This window comes from Ovis aries, chromosome 15 (genome assembly GCF_016772045.2).
Source record: "Ovis aries strain OAR_USU_Benz2616 breed Rambouillet chromosome 15, ARS-UI_Ramb_v3.0, whole genome shotgun sequence".
Taxonomy (NCBI): Eukaryota; Metazoa; Chordata; class Mammalia; order Artiodactyla; family Bovidae; genus Ovis; species Ovis aries.
Genome location: NC_056068.1, coordinates 6,463,899 through 6,482,881, shown reverse-complemented (window position 1 = coordinate 6,482,881; position 18,983 = coordinate 6,463,899). Strand labels below are relative to the sequence as shown.

The window sequence follows — 18,983 nt, the reverse complement described above, 5'->3', positions numbered from 1 at the left end:
TAAGACAATCTACTTCGTCTCTTTATTCTACCAATGAATAATAAAAACAACACAGAAATAATCTACATATACATAATGTATTTTTTCCTTAAACACTCTATGAACTTTTATTACCTCACTGCCATCATTTTGAGTATCTGTTTTTTAATTAGGGATGGGAAAATGCTAGATATAGAAGACCTTGATAAATAAAATGCAAAGTAACAAAAGACTTACTGGGTTTCTGTTTGTAAAATTAATACATACAGGCGTGTCAGTTATGTATAAGGAGAGATCCCAAAGACAAAAAGGGATCAAAGAATAGTTAATATAAAATTTCTGTAGTTTCAGGCAGTACTTCTGAATTTTTGATGGCTGAAAATCTAGTGAAAGCTTCAGTGCCTGAGGATGAGATTCTAACTGTCATGAATAGCAAGCAGCTACAGCAAACAAATCTGGATTTAAATAAAATGCAGCAATTTAACATCTGTGCACTATCAGCTGAAGAACAAAAGATCCTGCAGTCCCTTAATCATCTCAATGAAAGATTATACTGTAAGTATGGAAGAACAATTTTTGTACACAGGAAATTTTGTATTTTATTCTTAGACAATTTTTATTTAAAATTTAATTTAAAAATTGAAAATGCAAAATGTATCAGATTATCACCTATTTGAACCAAGTATATAACAATTTAAAATTTATCTGAATGTATATACTATTTCAAATATACTGTATTCGTATCATTTACAATGATACCAGTTTCACTGGCAGACTTAATTGTGTTTTGGCAATGTGTGAATATACTTCCACTTCAGCAATGTGACAAGCTAGTTATCTGTACTTACCATCCATCTAAAACAACCATAAATTCAGGATTGTTGTTGTCATTCAGTTAGTAAGTCGTGTCCAACTCTTTGTCAGCCCATGAACTGCAGCATGCCAGGCCTCCCCATCCTTCACTGTCTTCCTGAGTTTGCTCAAACTCATGTCCATTGAGTCAGTGATCCCATCCAATCATCTCATCTTCTGTATTTACCATCCATCAAAAACAACCATAAATTCAGGATTATGTACTTTAAAATCTTAAATATAGCAATAAGATGGTAAGAATATAGAAATTCATAGGACCAGGAACTAATATAAATAAGAACCTAAAGTGATAAGGAGAGTACTGCTGCTAGCTTTTGTCTTGAGAACATTTAACCCACAGAGTGAAACTGAGCTTTGCTTTTCATGGCCTCACGGAAAAATGGGAACAGAAGACAAAATCCATGGCCTACTTAATATGAGTAGTCTATGGAAGACCCTCCCATCCTAAAGTTGGGCCTACCGAGGAGCTACATCCTATGCAGTCTCAGACTCCCAGAGAGACAAAGAGAGAGGTTAAAAAAAAAAAAAGCTTGCCTAACAAGTTTCAAAATTAAACAGATGAGGGGAGAAGACATGCAAGCTTTTTTCACCCCTCTGTATGTCTGTATAGAATGTAACTTTAAGAGGTTTTTGTCAACAGCAGTCTCTTACTAAAGGAAATTCTAAAGAACATACTTTAGCAAACCGAAAGTGATCTCAGATGGACAAACATTGAGAGGGTAAATTTGAACAAACATTGTATAAAAAAAATAATAAATGTAATTAAAAAGTAGTATGTGATTCAAAGAGAAAACAGAATTTAAATACCTATCAAAAATATTACATAAATTGGAGAACATAAATGGTGTTAAAGTGTACTAGAATTCTTGTATGGTTATCGAATTGAATAAAGATAGAGATTAACTTTGTGCATGCTTGCTAAGTCACTTCAGTCATGTCCTGCTCTTAGCAATCCTATGGACTGCAGCCTGCCAGGCTCCTCTGTCCATGAGAGACAGAAATTAACCTTAAATGTTGATGAAAAAAGTATGTCTGTGCTAATTACTAAGGTCACAGAGGAAAACTAGTCTAGATGAATTATTATCAGATGAAATTGACTATAAAGCAGAAAACATTACTGGATATAAAAAAAGATGACTTCATGATGATCAAAGTTTTAATACAGGAAAAATCTATAAAATATTTTCATTGTATAAACATTTAAAAACATAGCCTCAGAATGTATAAAGTATTTTTTAGCCATGGCTAGGGGATATTTCAACATTAATTATAATTAATTACAATCAGTAATTGATAGAACAAATAGACTGAAAAAATTGATATGTAAGAATCAAACATGATTAACATTTTTGATCAAAGGGACACATTCTCTGTAGGCACACATAGAACATTTATTAAAATGAACCAATATTATACTATAAAACACACTGACGCACTTCAAAGGATTGGAGTAACGCACATCCTCTGACCACATGCAATTGAACTAAACATGAGTAACAAAAAATAACCATTAAGAAAAACATTTCTAAACAAACCAATGTTCTGGAAAATTCACCATAATCAAAACTACAAGCTATTTAGATGCGAACAATAATAAAAATATTTTCTGTATGTATGTATTTATCAAGGTCTCTCAACCTTGTCATTACAGACATTTTTGGTCGATAATCATTTGTTGTGGGGGGCTGTTCATGCCTTGTACCATACTTAGCAGTATCTCTGGCTTTGAAAATCATAGAATGTCCCCATCATGATAAGTGTCTTCAGACATAGCCAGATGTTCTCTGAATGGCAAAAAGAAAATTACTATGGTTAAGAACTACTGAATATTTTTATATGTAATATATATATCAATATATATGTATATACTGTGTGCATGTATATATTCCACTTTTGCATAAAATGTAGAAAACTGGAATATATCAATCACACACTAAGAATGAGAAAAAACAGATAAACAACAAAAACGTAGGTTTTCTTGAACCCATTAGAGAGCTGAGATCCCATCACAACGAAGTAGCCTGACATCCAAGGAAAGACAGGAACTTCCGAAGACAGACAACATGAGCATTGGCTCCCCTGTGGCAGAATATGGTGAAATGCCAGATTCCATACAAGCTGATGTTAGAAATTATGTTTAAATTGCTAACAGATAAATGTGGGCTATTACTAGAATATAAAACCCCTGGGAGCCACAGACACAAGAGGAGTTCACACAGCTCACAGATTCTTCTTTATAAACTTATACTATGTGTTCATAAGAAAAAGAGCAGAACAGGAGACTAGAGGAATCCTTTCTCAGTGATGCAGTCTTGGAGAAAGGGAGAAGCCATCACTGTAGGAAAGGTATCGAGCTCCATGCAGAACCTTCTTTTCTGCAGAAAGAAGGTCTAGGCTTCCCAGATGGCACTAGGGGTAAAGAATCCACCTGCCAAAGCAGGAGACAAAAGAGATGTGCGTTTGATACCTGGGTCAGGAAGCGTCAGGAAGATCCCCTGGAGTGGGAAATGGTACCCACTCCAGTATTCTTGCCTGAAAAATTCCATGGGCAGAGGAACCTGGTGGGCTACAGTCCATTGGGGTGCAAAGATTTGGACATGACTGAGCAACTGAGCACACACACACAGGTATTGGGATAGAGGCAGCAAACTTTGCTGATTGCCCTCAAGGCACAAGTGAAGACTTACTGGGTGTAGCATAAAGATAAGAGAAGTAGGCTTCTACTCTTGGGGCAGAAAGGAGGCAGAGACCCAGATTATTAGAGATATCATGCTATTGGAGAAGGGGCACAAAATTGTCTTGCACAAAACCTTCCAAAGATATAGTGGACAAAGTGGACTGCCCTGGAAAGGAGGAGGAGAATGACTGAGGAGACATAGAGGACCTGCCTAAGACTAAGCCTGGAGCAGGACAACAGAAAAACTCCACTACTCCCCCACTACAAGGCCAGCGAGTACCAAAAAACAAGCAATGGAAATCAGCTGGAGAAAAGCAAGAGCATAGAGTCTTGTGGTACTGTGCAGACACACAGGGAGGCAAAAACTGAGAGTAGAGGGGGAAATTTAAGGGAAAAACCTCTGACACCTGCAAAAGCACAAAATAACACTAGAGAATTTTGAAACCATTGATGTACTGAAGGTAACCATAGCAACAATAAAACTCAAACTGAGTTGATTAATGACACACACACATACATACACACCAACTGTCTAACAGAAAAGACATGCCCATTTTCTGGCACAAACATATTTACCTCAAACAAGAAATTCAGCATTCAGTCAAAACTTATAAAGCAAGGAAAAAAACTCATAGTCAGGGGACAAAGCAATTAACACAGTGAGACACAGAATGCCCAGAAGTTGAAACTGTTAATAGATAATTTTAAATAACTATGACTAATATGACTAATATGTTAAAGGTTAGGGAAAGGTGGGCCACATGGGAGATTACAAGCCTGAACAGATAAGAATTTCAGCAGAGAGATGGAAACCATACAAAAGGGTCAAATGGAAATGTGAGAAATAGGAACACTGTTAACAGAAATGAGTAATGTATTCTATGTACTTGTCAGTAGATTCAACAAAGCTGAGGAAAGACTTATGAATTTGAAGATAGGTGAGAGAAAATTTCCAAACTGAAACACCAGGAGAAAAAACAACAAGTTTGAAGGAAAACACCAGAACAGAGGATCTAAGAGCCATGGAACAATATAAACCAGTCTAACAAACATCTGATTGGGATCCCAGTGTGAGAAGTTGCAGCCTTTTTCACTGGAATGAGCTACCGATTAGATTTAGGTAAAGCCCATAGGATGAGAACCCGTTCTTGGGTCCCAAGTAGCTATAAAGAACTTCTGGGGTCATTTTGAGACAAGTTGTTTGTCATTTCATGTTGCAACAATTGGGCACCAAATAGAAAGAAATTAAATTGAGCTCCTACTACATAATATACGTAAAAATCAGTTACAAGGTGATTAAAGATTACATGTGAAAAAATATATATATAAAGCTTATAGGAGGTAGTATAGAAAATATTTGTAATCTCAGGATTTCAAGGAAGGATTTCTTAAGTAGAGCACAAGGATCATAATCCATAGAGGAAAAAGATAATAAATTTGGCTGTATTAAAGTTGTAAACTTTTCTTCGTTTCAGAACATTAAAAGAATGAAAAGGCAGGCCACAAAACAAAATTTAATACATCATTCAAATATATAAAGAACTTCTATATATCAATAAGAAAAGTCAATTTAGTAGAAAAATAGGTGTGGGAAGATGAACAGGAACTTCAAAACAAAGAAAATGCAAATGACAATAAACACTAATAGATTATTCAACATTATTAGTAATGCAAAATAAAACAATGAGATACAGTTATATACTCATCAGAAAGACATGAGTTTAAAAGCGTGGCAATGCTAAGTGTTGGCAAAGACATACAGCAGTTAGCTCTCTGATAATGCTGATGGGAATGTAAACTGAGGCAATCTTTTAGAAAATATTTTGCTACCGATGTAGTAAATTGAACATGAACATACCCTACAACCTAGCAATTTTACTTCTAGGTGCATATCTAGAGAAAACTGCACATGTGTATCAAGAAACATGTATAAGTATGTGTAGTGTGTGTGTGTGAGTTGCTTAGTCATGTCTGACTCTTTTCAACCCGGAGTGTAGCCCGTTAAGTTCCTCTGTCCATGGGATTCTCTAGGCAACAATACTGGAGTGGGTTGCCATTCCCTTCTCCAGGGGATAGAGATCATCATAACAACAAAAGCCAAGAATTTTAAAACATATGTATATGCACATATATATATATGGTATATTCAGGTTCTGGATTACTATTCAACAAGGAAAATGAACAGCTACACACATGGAAAACTAGAGCTACACACGTCATCATGGATGAATCCAAATAATATATAATTTTGAGCAAAATAAGACAAACCACAGAAATACTTTTTCTGTAAATCTCTGCTGCTGCTGCTGCTGCTGCTGCTAAGTCGCTTCAGTCGTGTCTGACTCTGTGCGACCCCATAGACAGCAGCCCACCAGATTCCCCCATCCCTGGGATTCTCCAGGCAAGAACACTGGAGTGGGTTGCCATTTCCTTCTCCAATGCATGAAAGTGAAAAGTGAAAGGTAAGTCGCTCAGTCATGTCCGACTCTTTGCGACCTCATGGACTGCAGCCTACCAGGCTCCTCTGTCCATGGGATTTTTCAGGCAAGAATACTGGAGTGGGGTGCCAGTGCCTTCTCCATGTAAAGCTCAGAAACATGCAAAACTAGACAATTATTTGGGGGATATGCACACATGTATTAAACCTATAAAGAAGCAAAGCCAGTTTAGTGCATTACCTCTGTGAGCAAGGGAAAAGAGTGCAATCCCCAGAGCAGCTGAGGTATTCCAGGATTTCTCCAAAGTGATGATAATGTTCAAATATCTTAGTCTAGGTAGTTACACAAGACATTAGCTTTATTATTACTAACTAAAATATGCACATATGTTTTACATACTCTTTGTGTTAATTTCAAAATTAAATACTTAATACATTAATAAAAGACAGGGTGCTGAATCTACAAAAGTAATACATAACTAAAGCTGTAGGTTTACGATGTAAAATTATGCGGCTGTGCTGTACTCAGTAGCGTCCACCTCTTGGCGACCCCATGGACCATAGCTCACCAGGCTCCTCTGTCCATGGGATTTTCCAGGCAAGAATACTGGAGTGGGTTGCCATTTCCTTCTCCAGAAATTAAGCAGATAAAGAATAAAAGCATCAAGTCAGTTTTTTTGGAGGGTTCTTTTTTTCCTTTAGATATTTTCACACATCTTAAATACTTCATATAAAAGATTCTGTCTTAATTTTTTTTCTTTTGTCCAGATCCTTGCTATTATATGGACAAAAGCAAAAACATTGAAAAGGCAAGAGCTGACCAAATTACTAAACTTTTTGCACCTCAATAGCTAAACATCTCCTCCTTTTTCCTGAGATCCTCCAAGAATGAAATTTGTTTTTTGTTTAAAAAGAAGATAGAAAAATAAAAAAAAAGAAGATAGAAAAATTTTAATGAAAAAATAACCATGCAAATGATTCAAATAATCGTTTGAATAAAGATTGGTATGGAACAGTCAAAGCACTAGGAATGTCTTTTTAGGAAAACATAAATAATTGTTTTTAATCAAATTAACTCTTGACTGTTTCTGAGGACAATATGGAAAAAGTTTCTTATTCAGTTTTGAATATTTTGACACATCAGAATTTGATATTTGATTCTTTAGCCAGTCCTTTCAATATATATAACTAAATTATTTATATATCATGGTATAATTATTTCAGATATACAAGAAACCATTTGCAAAAATCCATCCATCAAAAGTACTTTACAAATAATACCACTTCTGGTAAGTATTTTCAGAGTATTTTTTGTTTTCTTGTTTTAGGAAACATCATATTTTTATATGTAAGAATTCTTTATTGATAATAATTTTTCTTGAGATTGACTTCTAGGAAGCTTTTCTCCCCAATCAACTTTTTAATTATAAGATGTTTTATTAGAATCAAGGAAATATCCTCTCGTTTAAAAAATCATAATATAAAGATTTTTACATTGAGAGCATTTCATCAGTTGATGGATGGTAACCATTAACTTTCTCTCCAAACACGTTACTCTTCCTTATTTTAACAGTAACATCAGTCAGCAACCTTCCTTTTTCAGGGAAAATGGTGTAAATTCACAGAATTATGACATCAAAATTACTCCATTCCCCTCCTCCATCAATACAGTTTCATTTGCCATATTCTGCCTGGAGATTTGAACATTTTATTTTTGTTTGCCCGTCTGTCTGCTGTTTTTATTTTATTTTATTTTACTCTTCATTTAGATCCACCAGCTGTTGACATTTTGCTATCCTTGGTTTATCTGATATATGGATGGATGGGCAGATGAAAGAGGAGAGTAGAATAGGTGGGCTCAGATAGGACAGGGTAGATGGGACAGAAGATGCATAGTTACACACACACAAAAAAATATACTTTAATGAACTGCTTTAAAGTGTAGACATGGTGATACTTCCCCTCTAATACCCCAGCATACAGAAATTCACCTACATCATCAAAATCATCACACCAAGAAATTTAATATCACATATTATTTGATATACATTCCACATTCAAAGTTCTTCAGTTGTCTAAAAAAGAACTCTCTGTGGCTATTTTATTTCTCTGATCCAGGATCTAACCCAGGATTATAATGTTTCATTTGGTTGTCGTATCTTTTAACCTAGAAAAGTCTCTTCTCTTTTTTAATCTTTCATCTACATTGACACTTGTGAAGCATCCAGACTGATTATATTGAATACCCTGTAATCTGGATTTGTCTGATTGTTTTCTCATGATTAGATTCAGGTTATTTTTTAATTTTTTTATTCAGGTTATTATGAATGCAGAGTTCTCAGTTCATGTTTTCGTAGCCTGTTTTTCCTCTAATCACTTGTCTTATTTCTACCTGTATCTTGCCTTTGCATCTTCTGTTTAACTGTTTTTTATCTATAGTCCCGAAAACAGATGTCCACACTTTTAGATATCCAAGCTTAGTTCTTCTCTTTGGAATAAAGTGCATGGGCTTTTGATGTACTTTGGTTTTTTAAAAGATTTCAAAATTTGTTCTTGGGTCTTCACTGTATTTTATGTATGTAAAATTATTTAATATGAAAGTCTAAAAAGGCAATATATAACCATATTCTTACACTTTCTGTATGTACTGCTGCTAAGTTGCCGCAGTCATGTCCGACTCTGTGCGACCCCATAGACAGCAGCCCACCAGGCTCCCCCATCCCTGGGATTCTCCAGGCAAGAACACTGGAGTGGGTTGCCATTTCCTTCTCCAATGCATGAAAGTGAAAAGTGAAAGTGCAAGAGACCATTAAAATTGTATTTTCCAGGACACCTGTAGTATAGCCTATTTCTAGTCAATAGAGATTTTTCCAAAAAATATTTCTATCTCTTTAAATGGCAAAAATGTCTGTTCAAAAGTATTTGTTATTTTGGAGATGTTGCAGATAAGCTTTTTATCAGTGTTTTTTTCTTTTTCATTCGTCTCCAATGTTTTCCTATCCATATGAACAAGAATTTTGTTTTTAAATTATAATGCTATATTATAGCTTTATAATGTACAAGTATTATGTAGTTAATTCAGAAACTGAATTTCTCCACCTAGAAATATATAATATCTATCAGGTACCCAATACTAAAAACCCAAATGTCATTGGTTTAACATTGGAGAATTGATGTTTCATTCCCAGAAGTTGTATATCTCTCTGGAAAATTCGCAACCTGAGTGAAGTTTATATATTAATCCACCACCCCACCACCCCACATATATGGCTTTATTGTTGTTGCTGTTTGCATATTTACCCCATTCAATTGCCCTTTGGGTTGTTCCCCCCATACCAGTGCTTGATAGTGTTGATCTGGGTTTCTCATCTCAAGCATAGAAGTAAACTGATGTATTTTTTCTTCCTAATGTGTTTAGTATAAATTTTAAAAGATACTTTATCATTTTAAAAAATCATTCTGAAAGGTGTAAAACCATTTAAATCATTTGAAACCATTATCTAGAAAGAACAATAATGGATTTCTAATAGGGGGATTTCAGGCACTTTAATACTTGGGTTAAAGGAATAATTCTGAGCAGAAGAGCCACCTCAGTATCTTTCATAGCACAGTCAACTGCTATTGCTTATAGAAAGTGCTGTTCTGAGATTTTTCAGAAGAAAAGTATTCAACCCACTCTTTCCTGTATTCCTTCATTGAACACTCATAATCACTTTAATAGTATCCACCCCCATAGAGTACTGATTAGCATTATGTGAGATAATCACCCATGTAAAGCACTTAGAATAGAACCTATAATATAGCATGTGCTAAATACATTTTAAGTTGCACTATTATTATTATTGCCACCTCAGCTTCCCAGGTGGCTCAGACGGTAAAGAATCCGCCTGCAATGTGGGAGACCTGGGTTCGATCCCTGGGTCAGGAAGATCCCCTAGAGAAGGAAATGGCAACCCACTCCAGTATTCCTGCCTGGAGAATCCCATGGACAGAGGAGCCTGGTGGGCTACAGTCGATGGGATCACAAAGAGTCAGACACGACTGAGCAACTAACACACATGGTCATCTTACTAGCTTAAATTATCTCCAAAAAAAGTGACATTCCAAAAAGTATTTACATGAAATTTACATGCAAAGTGTAACTTCTCTTCTAAAAAATAGGAATTATTCTAACAACAATTTTTAATCCCACAGTGTACAATATCGATCTTCCATTCTAGCCAAACATGTTTAATGTATTTAATGGAAATCAAGTTTGCAGTCCTCTGCTCTGCTTTCATGTTTTTCTCATGCTTTACTTACGTTCTTCCCCAATTCCTCTCTGCACTATATTTTTGCTCTACTCTTCAGACACAACCCTCTAAGCTGCAGTTTAATGCTACTTCTCCCATGAAGCATCCTGCGACCAATACTCTATGGTACTGTTGTCTATACACTAAGCCTCCTCTGAACTTATTACTGCAGTATATCTGGTTTTATACATATATACTCCATACGCACTTTGTTAGTTGTCTTTCTAAGTGAATAATTTTTTTTGGATCTTAGAGGCTTTTTTTCACTTATCTGTCCACTTCATAGAAATTTGCAAAATATTGGTGGAGATTATATGGCTTTTTTATACATGGTCTGTGAATATATAAATTATCCACATTTTCCAGGCTTCATTAAAACGCAGTGAACCTGGAACTTTTTTTAATATTCTAAGGATTCTATGCTCCTTAAGAGTACCACTGTTTCTAGCATTCTTCCAAAGGCCTCTACTGAGTGTTGTTTGTCTGTTTGTTTGCTTTGGCTGCGCAGGCTTTCTCCAATTGTGGGCTCACAGGCTCCTCTGGTTGCAGAGCGCCGGCTCCAGAGCACACTGGCTCAGCTGTCCTGTCAGCTGAGGTCTTGGTTTCCCGACCACGACCACACCCACAGCCCTGTGGGCTCCCAGCCACCGGGCCACCTGGGAAGCCCCTGAGTGTTAACATTTAATCAATAATAGTCTTTGTGGCAACTGAACATTTTTGAGATATAATTAGAAGAAAGGAAACTCACACTTACTAGGCTCCTGCCATTGAAAAGCACTGTACCAAATGGTCTCATAGATATATTCTTCTGTTTAATCTTCTAAGTTGGCGACATTAAGTGATTTTCTCAACTCTCAGAACTGTGATGAGTTCTGGTGATGAGTTCTCAGTGATGAGTCAGGGTTTACACTTTCCCATCTTCCCCCCAAAATCTGTTCTACCTTTTTAACCCTTATTTCAATCAATGACACCATTATCCACCAAATTTCCCAGAGAGAAATTTATATCTTATCCAGGCTTCTCATTCTCTCTTAACCCCTAGTCTATAAATCCTCCCAATAATAAAGTGCATCTCAAATCCGCTGACTCCTCTCTATTTCTACTATTATCTTAGTTTAATAATTCTTCATGTCTCATCTAGACCATTTCAACAGCCTCCCTTTTTGCTCTCACCACTGCGTCTTTCACACCATCGCCATCAGAGTAATCTTTTTAAAGCACAAGTATGAACATAACACTCTCTTTCGTAAAACCCAATCTCAGTAGTTACCCATCACCTGAAAGATAAAATTAAGACTTCCCGGATGGTACCTTGAATAAGAATCCGTCTGCCAGTGCAGGGGACAGGGTTCAATCCCTGGCCCAGGAAGATTCCACATGCCACAGAGCAGCTAAGCCCATGTACCACAACTACTGAGCCCATGCTCTAGGGCCTATGAGCCACAGCTGCAGAGCCCACGGGCCGCAACTGCTGAAGCCCCTTCACCTGGAGCCTGTGTTCTGCAACAAGAGAAGTCACCCCAATGCAGCAAAGAACAGCCACTGTTTGCCACAGCTAAAAAAAGCCAGTGCAGCAACAAAGACCCAGTGCACCCAAAAATAAATAGATAATGAAAAGTAATTTTTTAAAACTCCAGAGAACTACACTCAAGAGCTTTTCACTCTCATCTCCAGTTGCTCCACAGGTCATAATTTACATACTCTTTGAGTAAGAAGCAGGTCTCCCTGGAACTTCTTGCAGCATCCCGGGCCCACGCTGTTCCCACTGCTTCACAGGAGTGCTCCTAAATTCCTCTCTCCTCTATTCTTTAAGACTTGACTTCAGTGTCATCCCCCGATAGGCTTACCCAGCTCAGACTCTGTTTTACCCAAAATTTAGAAGTTCTTTTTGGCAACCATAGAAGTCTGATATTTTCTTTTTGTAAAAATTATTATATCTATTTTTATTCACTTAACAAATATAGACTTAGTTCTTCCCCTGTGTCAGGATGGGACTCGAAAGCAGAAAACACTTTCCTATCCTCAAGTAAGGAAGTAAGTCTGTGCATTACAATATAGGATAAAAGGGTTACTGCAGGGCAGCCTCCAGGCCCTCCCATAATTTTTCAATATAAAAACAAGGAATCTTAGAAGCAGAATTTTCAGTTTGGAATATTTTACCTGCTTTTTTAATAAAACAAATTTAATGAATTTTTAACAATCACCTTCCCAAGAACTTCTTTAGCCTAACATTGTTAAACTATTCCTAGGGTATTATATGGGCTCCAAGTGATTCCTGTAGAAAATAAAATTATTAAATTTTGACCATTTACACAGCAGGTTATGATTTTTAAAAAGCACCTCTAAGTACATCTTACCAATAGCAAAGAGTAAAGATTATGAACCATTATAATTAGTATGATGCCTTATATAAAGTGATAGTCATCATGTTGAGATTGATGTTTATGTAGCATTTGAGGAATTGAATTACGAGTTCAGTCTTATTAAAATCTGTAATGTGTAAGGAGATCCACCTATCAGATTTTACCTTAAAGAATATGAATACTACAATAAAAGAATATATTCTGAAATTATGTTACAGAACAGCCAGCCAAGGACCAGTCCATCTCCTGATGTTGGATCCAGATCACAGAGAAAATACTGATGAGTATAACAGTAGCTATTAAATGGGATCATTATTTTTGAGAATCTCCTATAAATATATATTTATGTGTTTGTTAATAATTAAAATAAAATACCATCAAATAACATGAACAATGGAGATAAATTGATTGATTTACATTTATGCTTATAATACTTTATTATGTATTTTATTGATAAATACATTTTTAATAAATGAAAATACTGCACTGTTTTTAATGAGAATGCTACTGGAAATAAATTCATTGTATTTGAAAAGTAAGATATTTTATTATTCAAATTAGTTCAGGAGCTTGTTTTGCTGAAATTCCTAATAAATCCTAAATTTTTGTAGAATGGTGTAAAAAGTTTATGATTAATAATACCTCTCATAAATAGTAATTTTATTTGTTTAGGACTTTGAAGGATCTCTGTACTTTGGAGATGTTACTATAGGGTCTTATTCTCAATTCTACATGTTCAGAAATTAAAGTTATCGCTTTTTAAAGGGGTGATTGGTCTCTAAAGAATTGGCTTTACTAGCAAAGCTCATGAGGCAAATGATAAATATGAAAAGTAAACTGCAATCCCAACTGGATTACTTAAATTGTCTGATCAGTATGTTCTTTTCCCAATGAGAATGTCTATTTTCTTTAAGTATAGAAACAAAACCAAAAGTTGTATGATCATTAAAAAAAGTTGTTTTCATAAAATTAAGATAGTCTCCTACATCCTTTTGAAGAAGGAAATGGCTACCCACTCCAGGATTCTTGCCTGGAAAATTCCATGGACAGAGGAACCTGGCGGCCACAGTCCATGGGATCAGAGTCGGCCACGACTGAGTACATCAGCAGCATACATCCTTTTATCAAGTATTTCTACTTCATGCTCTCCTCACTTCTCATCTGGACTATTTCAAGATGAATCTCTTACCTCTGGCACCAATAAGGCTTCTAGAGTGGCATTTCTAAAGTGTGAGTGAAGTGACCAGAATGAAAATCATATCAATCCCAGCTTAAATGTCTTTAGAGCTTCCTCTCTGGCTGCTAGAGAAATTTTACACACCTGAGCATGGCATGTAAGGCTCTTCATATCCTGAGTCCTCCCCGTTTACCTACATCATCTTTACCAACTCTCTCACCACACCACTTATTTCAGCGTACTGAACTCTTTACAGACCCCCAAATATAACCTGCTATTTCATGCCTCTCTGCCTGTACATATACCCTTGATACTATCTTGGAATACCTTCCTTTTCACTCTACTTACATCTGCTGATAAACTTTAATTCATTCTTTTAAATTCTGTTTAGGTTAAATTTCCTCCCAATTTTTTCTAGTAATCATCTCCACTACCTGTAAATCTCCACTACATATAAATTTGTACCCTACATTATAATTATTTGTGTGCATAAATGTCTGTTCTTCTAGATCAAGAGAATTCTAGAAGATAGAAATTGTCCTTAATTTGTGCCCTTTGAAATTAAAATAAGGTACATACTGGCAGATCAAAATAACAAAGGAAAAAATATTCAATTGTTCAATTTGTTGAGCCCCTTACTGTGTGCTAGGTACTGCTTTGTGTGCTAGGGATACAATAAAAAACAAAACTTAACTGTCTGCCACTATGGAATTTAAATTTTAGTGAGAATTACAGATTTTAAAACATAAGACTATGATAAATAGTTATAACATACTATAATATCAGATAACACTGAATGGAAACCAGAGCATGGTAAGGGACAGAGAATGATGGGAGTATTATTTTAGACAGAGAGGTAAAGTGCTCAGAGAAGGGCTCTGAGAAACTGACATTTGGGTACATATGTGAGTGAGGTACAGTGGCCTCAGGATGGAAAAGGTCAGTTTTCATTCCAATCCCAAAAAGGGCAATGTCAAAGATGTTCAAACTACCACACAATTGCACTTATCTCACACACTGGCAAAGTAATGCTCAAAATTCTCCAAGCCAGGCTTCAACAGTACGTGAACTGTGAACTTCCAGATGTTCAAGCTGGATTTAGAAAAGGCAGAGGAACCAGAGATCAGATTGCCAACATCTGTTGGATCATCGAGAAAGCAAGAGAGTTCCAGAAAAACATCTACTTCTGCTTTCTTGACTTTGCCAAAGCCTTGACTGTATGGATCACAACAAACTGTGGAAAATTCTGAAAGAGATGGGAATACCAGACCACCTGACCTACCTGTTCAGAAATTTGCATGCAGGTCAAGAAGCAACAGTTAGAACTGGACATGAAACAACTGACTGGTTCCAAATAGGAAAAGGAGTACGTCAAGGCTGTATATTGTCACCCTGCTTATTTAACTTATATGCAGAGTACATCATGAGAAATGCTGGGCTGGATGAAGCACAAGCTGGAATCAAGATTGCCAGGAGAAATATTAATAATCTCATATATGCAGATGACACCACCCTTATGGCAGAAAGTGAAGAATTAAAGAGCTTCTTGATGAAAGTGAAAGAGGGGAGTTAAAAAGTTGCCTTAAAACAACTAATCTCAAAATATACAAGCAACTTATGCAGCTCAATTCCAGAAAAATAAACGACCCAATCAAAAAATGGGCCAAAGAACTAAATAGACATTTCTCCAAAGAAGACATATGGATGGCTAACAAACGCATGAAAAGATGCTCAACATCACTCATTATCAGAGAAATGCAAATCAAGACCACAATGAGGTACCATTTCACACCAGTCAGAATGGCTGCGATCCAAAAGTCTACAAGCAATAAATGCTGGAGAGGGTGTGGAGAAAAGGGAACCCTCTTACACTGTTGGTGGGAATGCAAACTAGCACAGCCACTATGGAGAACAGTGTGGAGATTCCTTTAAAAACTGGAAATAGAACTGCCTTATGACCCAGCAATCCCACTGCTGGGCATACACACTGAGGAAACCAGAATTGAAAGAGACATGTGTACCCCAATGTTCATTGCAGCACTGTTTATAATAGCCAGGACATGGAAGCAACCTAGATGTCCATCAGCAGATGAATGAATAAGAAAGCTGTGGTACATATACACAGTGGAATGTTACTCAGCCATTAAAAAGAATAATTTGAATCAGTTCTAATGAGGTGGATGAAACTGGAACCTATTATACAGAGTGAAGTAAGCCAGAAAGAAAAACACCAATACAGTATACTAACGCATATATATGGAATCTAGAAAGATGGTAATGATAACCCTGTATGTGAGACAGCAAAAGAAACACGGATGTATAGAACAGTCTTTTGTACTCTGTGGGAGAGGGTGAGAGTGGGATGATTTGGGAGAATGGCATTGAAACATGTATACTATCATGTAAGAAACGAATCACCAGTCTAGGTTCGATACAGGATACAGGATGCTTGGGGCTGGTGCACTGGGATGATCCAGAGAGATGATATCAGGAGGGTGGTGGGAGAGGGGTTCAGGATTGGGAACTCATGTACACCTGTGGTGGATTCATGTCAATGTATGGCAAAACCAATACAGTATTGTAAAGCAAAAAATAAATAAATAAATAAATTATTAAAGAGCAAAAAATAATAATAATAAAAATAAAATTTAAATTTAAAAAAAAACAAAAATAATGAGAACAAGAGTTGTAAGACTAACTGCTCACATTCAGTGGTCCTTATTTATACATTATGGCTAGCTTAAAAATTATCTTAGAATTTCTTTTTTTTATTCCATGGGTAAACACCATAATTTATGGTGACAATGATTTTGAAATACAAAAATAGATTTTCTTTTTTTTTTACTTTTTTTAATTAAAGTATAGTTGATTTACAGAGTTGTGTTAGTTTTAGGTATACAGCAAAGTGATTTAGTTATATATCTTTTTTCAGATTCTTTTCCTTTATGGGTTATTATAAAATGTTAAGTATAGTTCCCTGTCCTATACAGTAGGTCCTTGTTGGTTATTTTTTTCTACATAGTAGTGTGTATATATTAATCCCAAACTCCTAATTTCTGACTCCCCACAGCTTTCTCCTTTGGTAATCATAAGCTTGTTTTCTCTATCTGTAAATCTATTTCTGTTTTGTATATAAGTCCATTCTTATGTGAGACAGCAAAAGAGACACAGATTTATAGAACAGTCTTTTGGACTCTGTAGGAGAGGGAGAGGGTGGGATGATTTGGGAGAATGGCATTGAAACATGTATAATATCATGTAAGAAACGAATCACCAGTCTAGGTTTGATGCAGGGTGCAGGATGCTTGGGGCTGGGGGAGGGGGGTTCAGGATTGGGAACACGTGTACACCCATGGCAGATTCATGTTGATGTGTGGCAAAACCAATACAATATTGTAAAGTAAATAATAATAATAATTAATTAATAAATATAAAAAAGAAAAAAATTCAACATTCAGAAAACTAAGATCATGGCATCCAGTCCCATCACTTCATGGCAAATAGATGGGGAAACAATGGAAACAGTGACAGACTTTATATTTTGGGGGCTCCAAAATCACTTCAGATGGTGACTACAGCCATGAAATTAAAAGATGCTTTCTCCTTGGAAGAATAGCTATGACCAACCTAGACAGCATATTAAAAAGCAGAGACATTACTTTGCCAACAAATGTCCATCTAGTCAAAGCTATGGTTTTTCCAGTAGTTGTGTATGGATGTGAGAGGTGGGCTATAAAGAAAGCTGAGCACCAAAGAATTGATGCTTTTGAACTGTGGTGTTGGAGAAGACTCTTGAGAGTCCCTTGGACTGCAAGGAGATCCAACCAGTCCATCCTAAAGTAAATCAGTCCTGAATATTCATTGGAAGGACTGATTCTGAAGCTGAAACTCCAGTACTTTGGCCACCTGATGTGAAGAGCTGACTCATTTGAAAAGACCCTGATGCTGGGAAAGATTGAAGGCAGAAGGAGAAGGGGACGGCAGGGGATGAGATGGTTGGATGGCATCACTGACTCAATGGACATGGGTTTGAGTGGACTCCGAGAGTTGGTGATGGACAGGGAGGCCTGGCGTGCTGCAGGGTCACAAAGAGTCGGACACGACTGAGCGACTGAACTGAGCTGAACTGATTCGGTTACCATAGTCCCGAGACAGCTTAAACCCACCCAAGGTCATGACCAACTGAAAGAAAAAGTATTTGTACATTCTTATTTGGAATGTATAAGAGTAGAATTTGATAAGGCAATAAAAAATTTAGAGCTCAGATTTTAAAAAATAGAAAGTTGCTTGCCTCTACACCAGTAAACATTTTGGACTTTTTTTTATGCCATCAATACACCTCTGTGAATCAGGATGGCATTAAACAACTTTCCCTTCAGTCCTGGTCATGTGCAGAGGTCCAGAAAGGGCTGTGGCCCTCTCTGTGTCATTCCTTTGTTACTAGTGGCTTCCAGTCCATGAGTACTAACCTTGAGCACCCAGACATCAGGCTCCAGAGCAGTAGGGTTCAGCAGGCTCCTCCCCGAGGTACTGACTCATTCTCCTTTGATATCAGGTCTGGAGAGCCGCGCTGGGAGCCTGAGCTGTGCTCACCTCTCCTCTCCCACTTCACATTTCAAACAATGAAGGCTGTTCTACAGGAAAATAAATAAAACCAAATTATATTCCCATGGGGTAATCAGGCAAGATGGGTGTGCCATGATGTTTGTGAAGCATTTCAAACATCTTAAATGAAAACGTGTTATTTTTTAAGACAAGGATTCATATTTATGTATTGCTGTGAATGTATTCATCAGCCTCCTACATGCTAAAGCAATTCCATAGTTAATATTCCTTAACTTTAATCCCTTTCATTTGTACATCAAAGAATATCTCTAAACAAGGGATAGTTAAAAAACAATTAAAAATCCAAAGTCAGGCTAGACCAGGATAACCTCACTAGTAAACTGGTAAAGCAGGACAAGATTTGTACTTTACTATGGCATCTGGTCCCATCACTTCATAGGAAATAGATGGGGAAACAATGGAAACAGTGTCAGACTTTATTTTGAGGGGCTCCAAAATCACTGCAGATGGTGATTGCAGCCATGAAAGTAAAAGACGTTTACTCCTTGGAAGAAAAGTTATGACCAATCTAGATAGCATATTCAGAAGCAGAGACATTACTTTGCCAACAAAGGTCCGT

The 18,983-nt window shown here is 36.5% G+C and overlaps 1 protein-coding gene and 1 non-coding gene across 5 annotated transcripts in view; both read left to right on the top strand.

Moving 5' to 3' along the window:
• The window catches only part of CEP126 (centrosomal protein 126), a 135,694-nt gene that overhangs the window by 99,915 nt on the left and 16,796 nt on the right, over positions 1-18,983 (top strand). For 2 of the 4 annotated variants that reach the window (XM_012095326.5, XM_042232850.2), the window contains 3 exons: positions 325-534; positions 7,191-7,255; positions 12,840-13,231. In XM_012095326.5, coding sequence (XP_011950716.2) covers positions 325-534; positions 7,191-7,255; positions 12,840-12,902 — 338 coding nt within the window. In that variant the 3' untranslated portion in view covers positions 12,903-13,231. Of the gene's footprint in view, positions 1-324; positions 535-7,190; positions 7,256-12,839; positions 13,232-18,983 lie in introns of those variants that run through there. The other 2 variants (XM_015100875.4, XM_012095327.4) reach the window with 2 other exon arrangements.
• Positions 18,137-18,286, top strand: LOC114118630 (small nucleolar RNA SNORA57). The gene has a single exon (XR_003591865.1). It is a non-coding gene; the product is annotated as a small nucleolar RNA SNORA57 (small nucleolar RNA).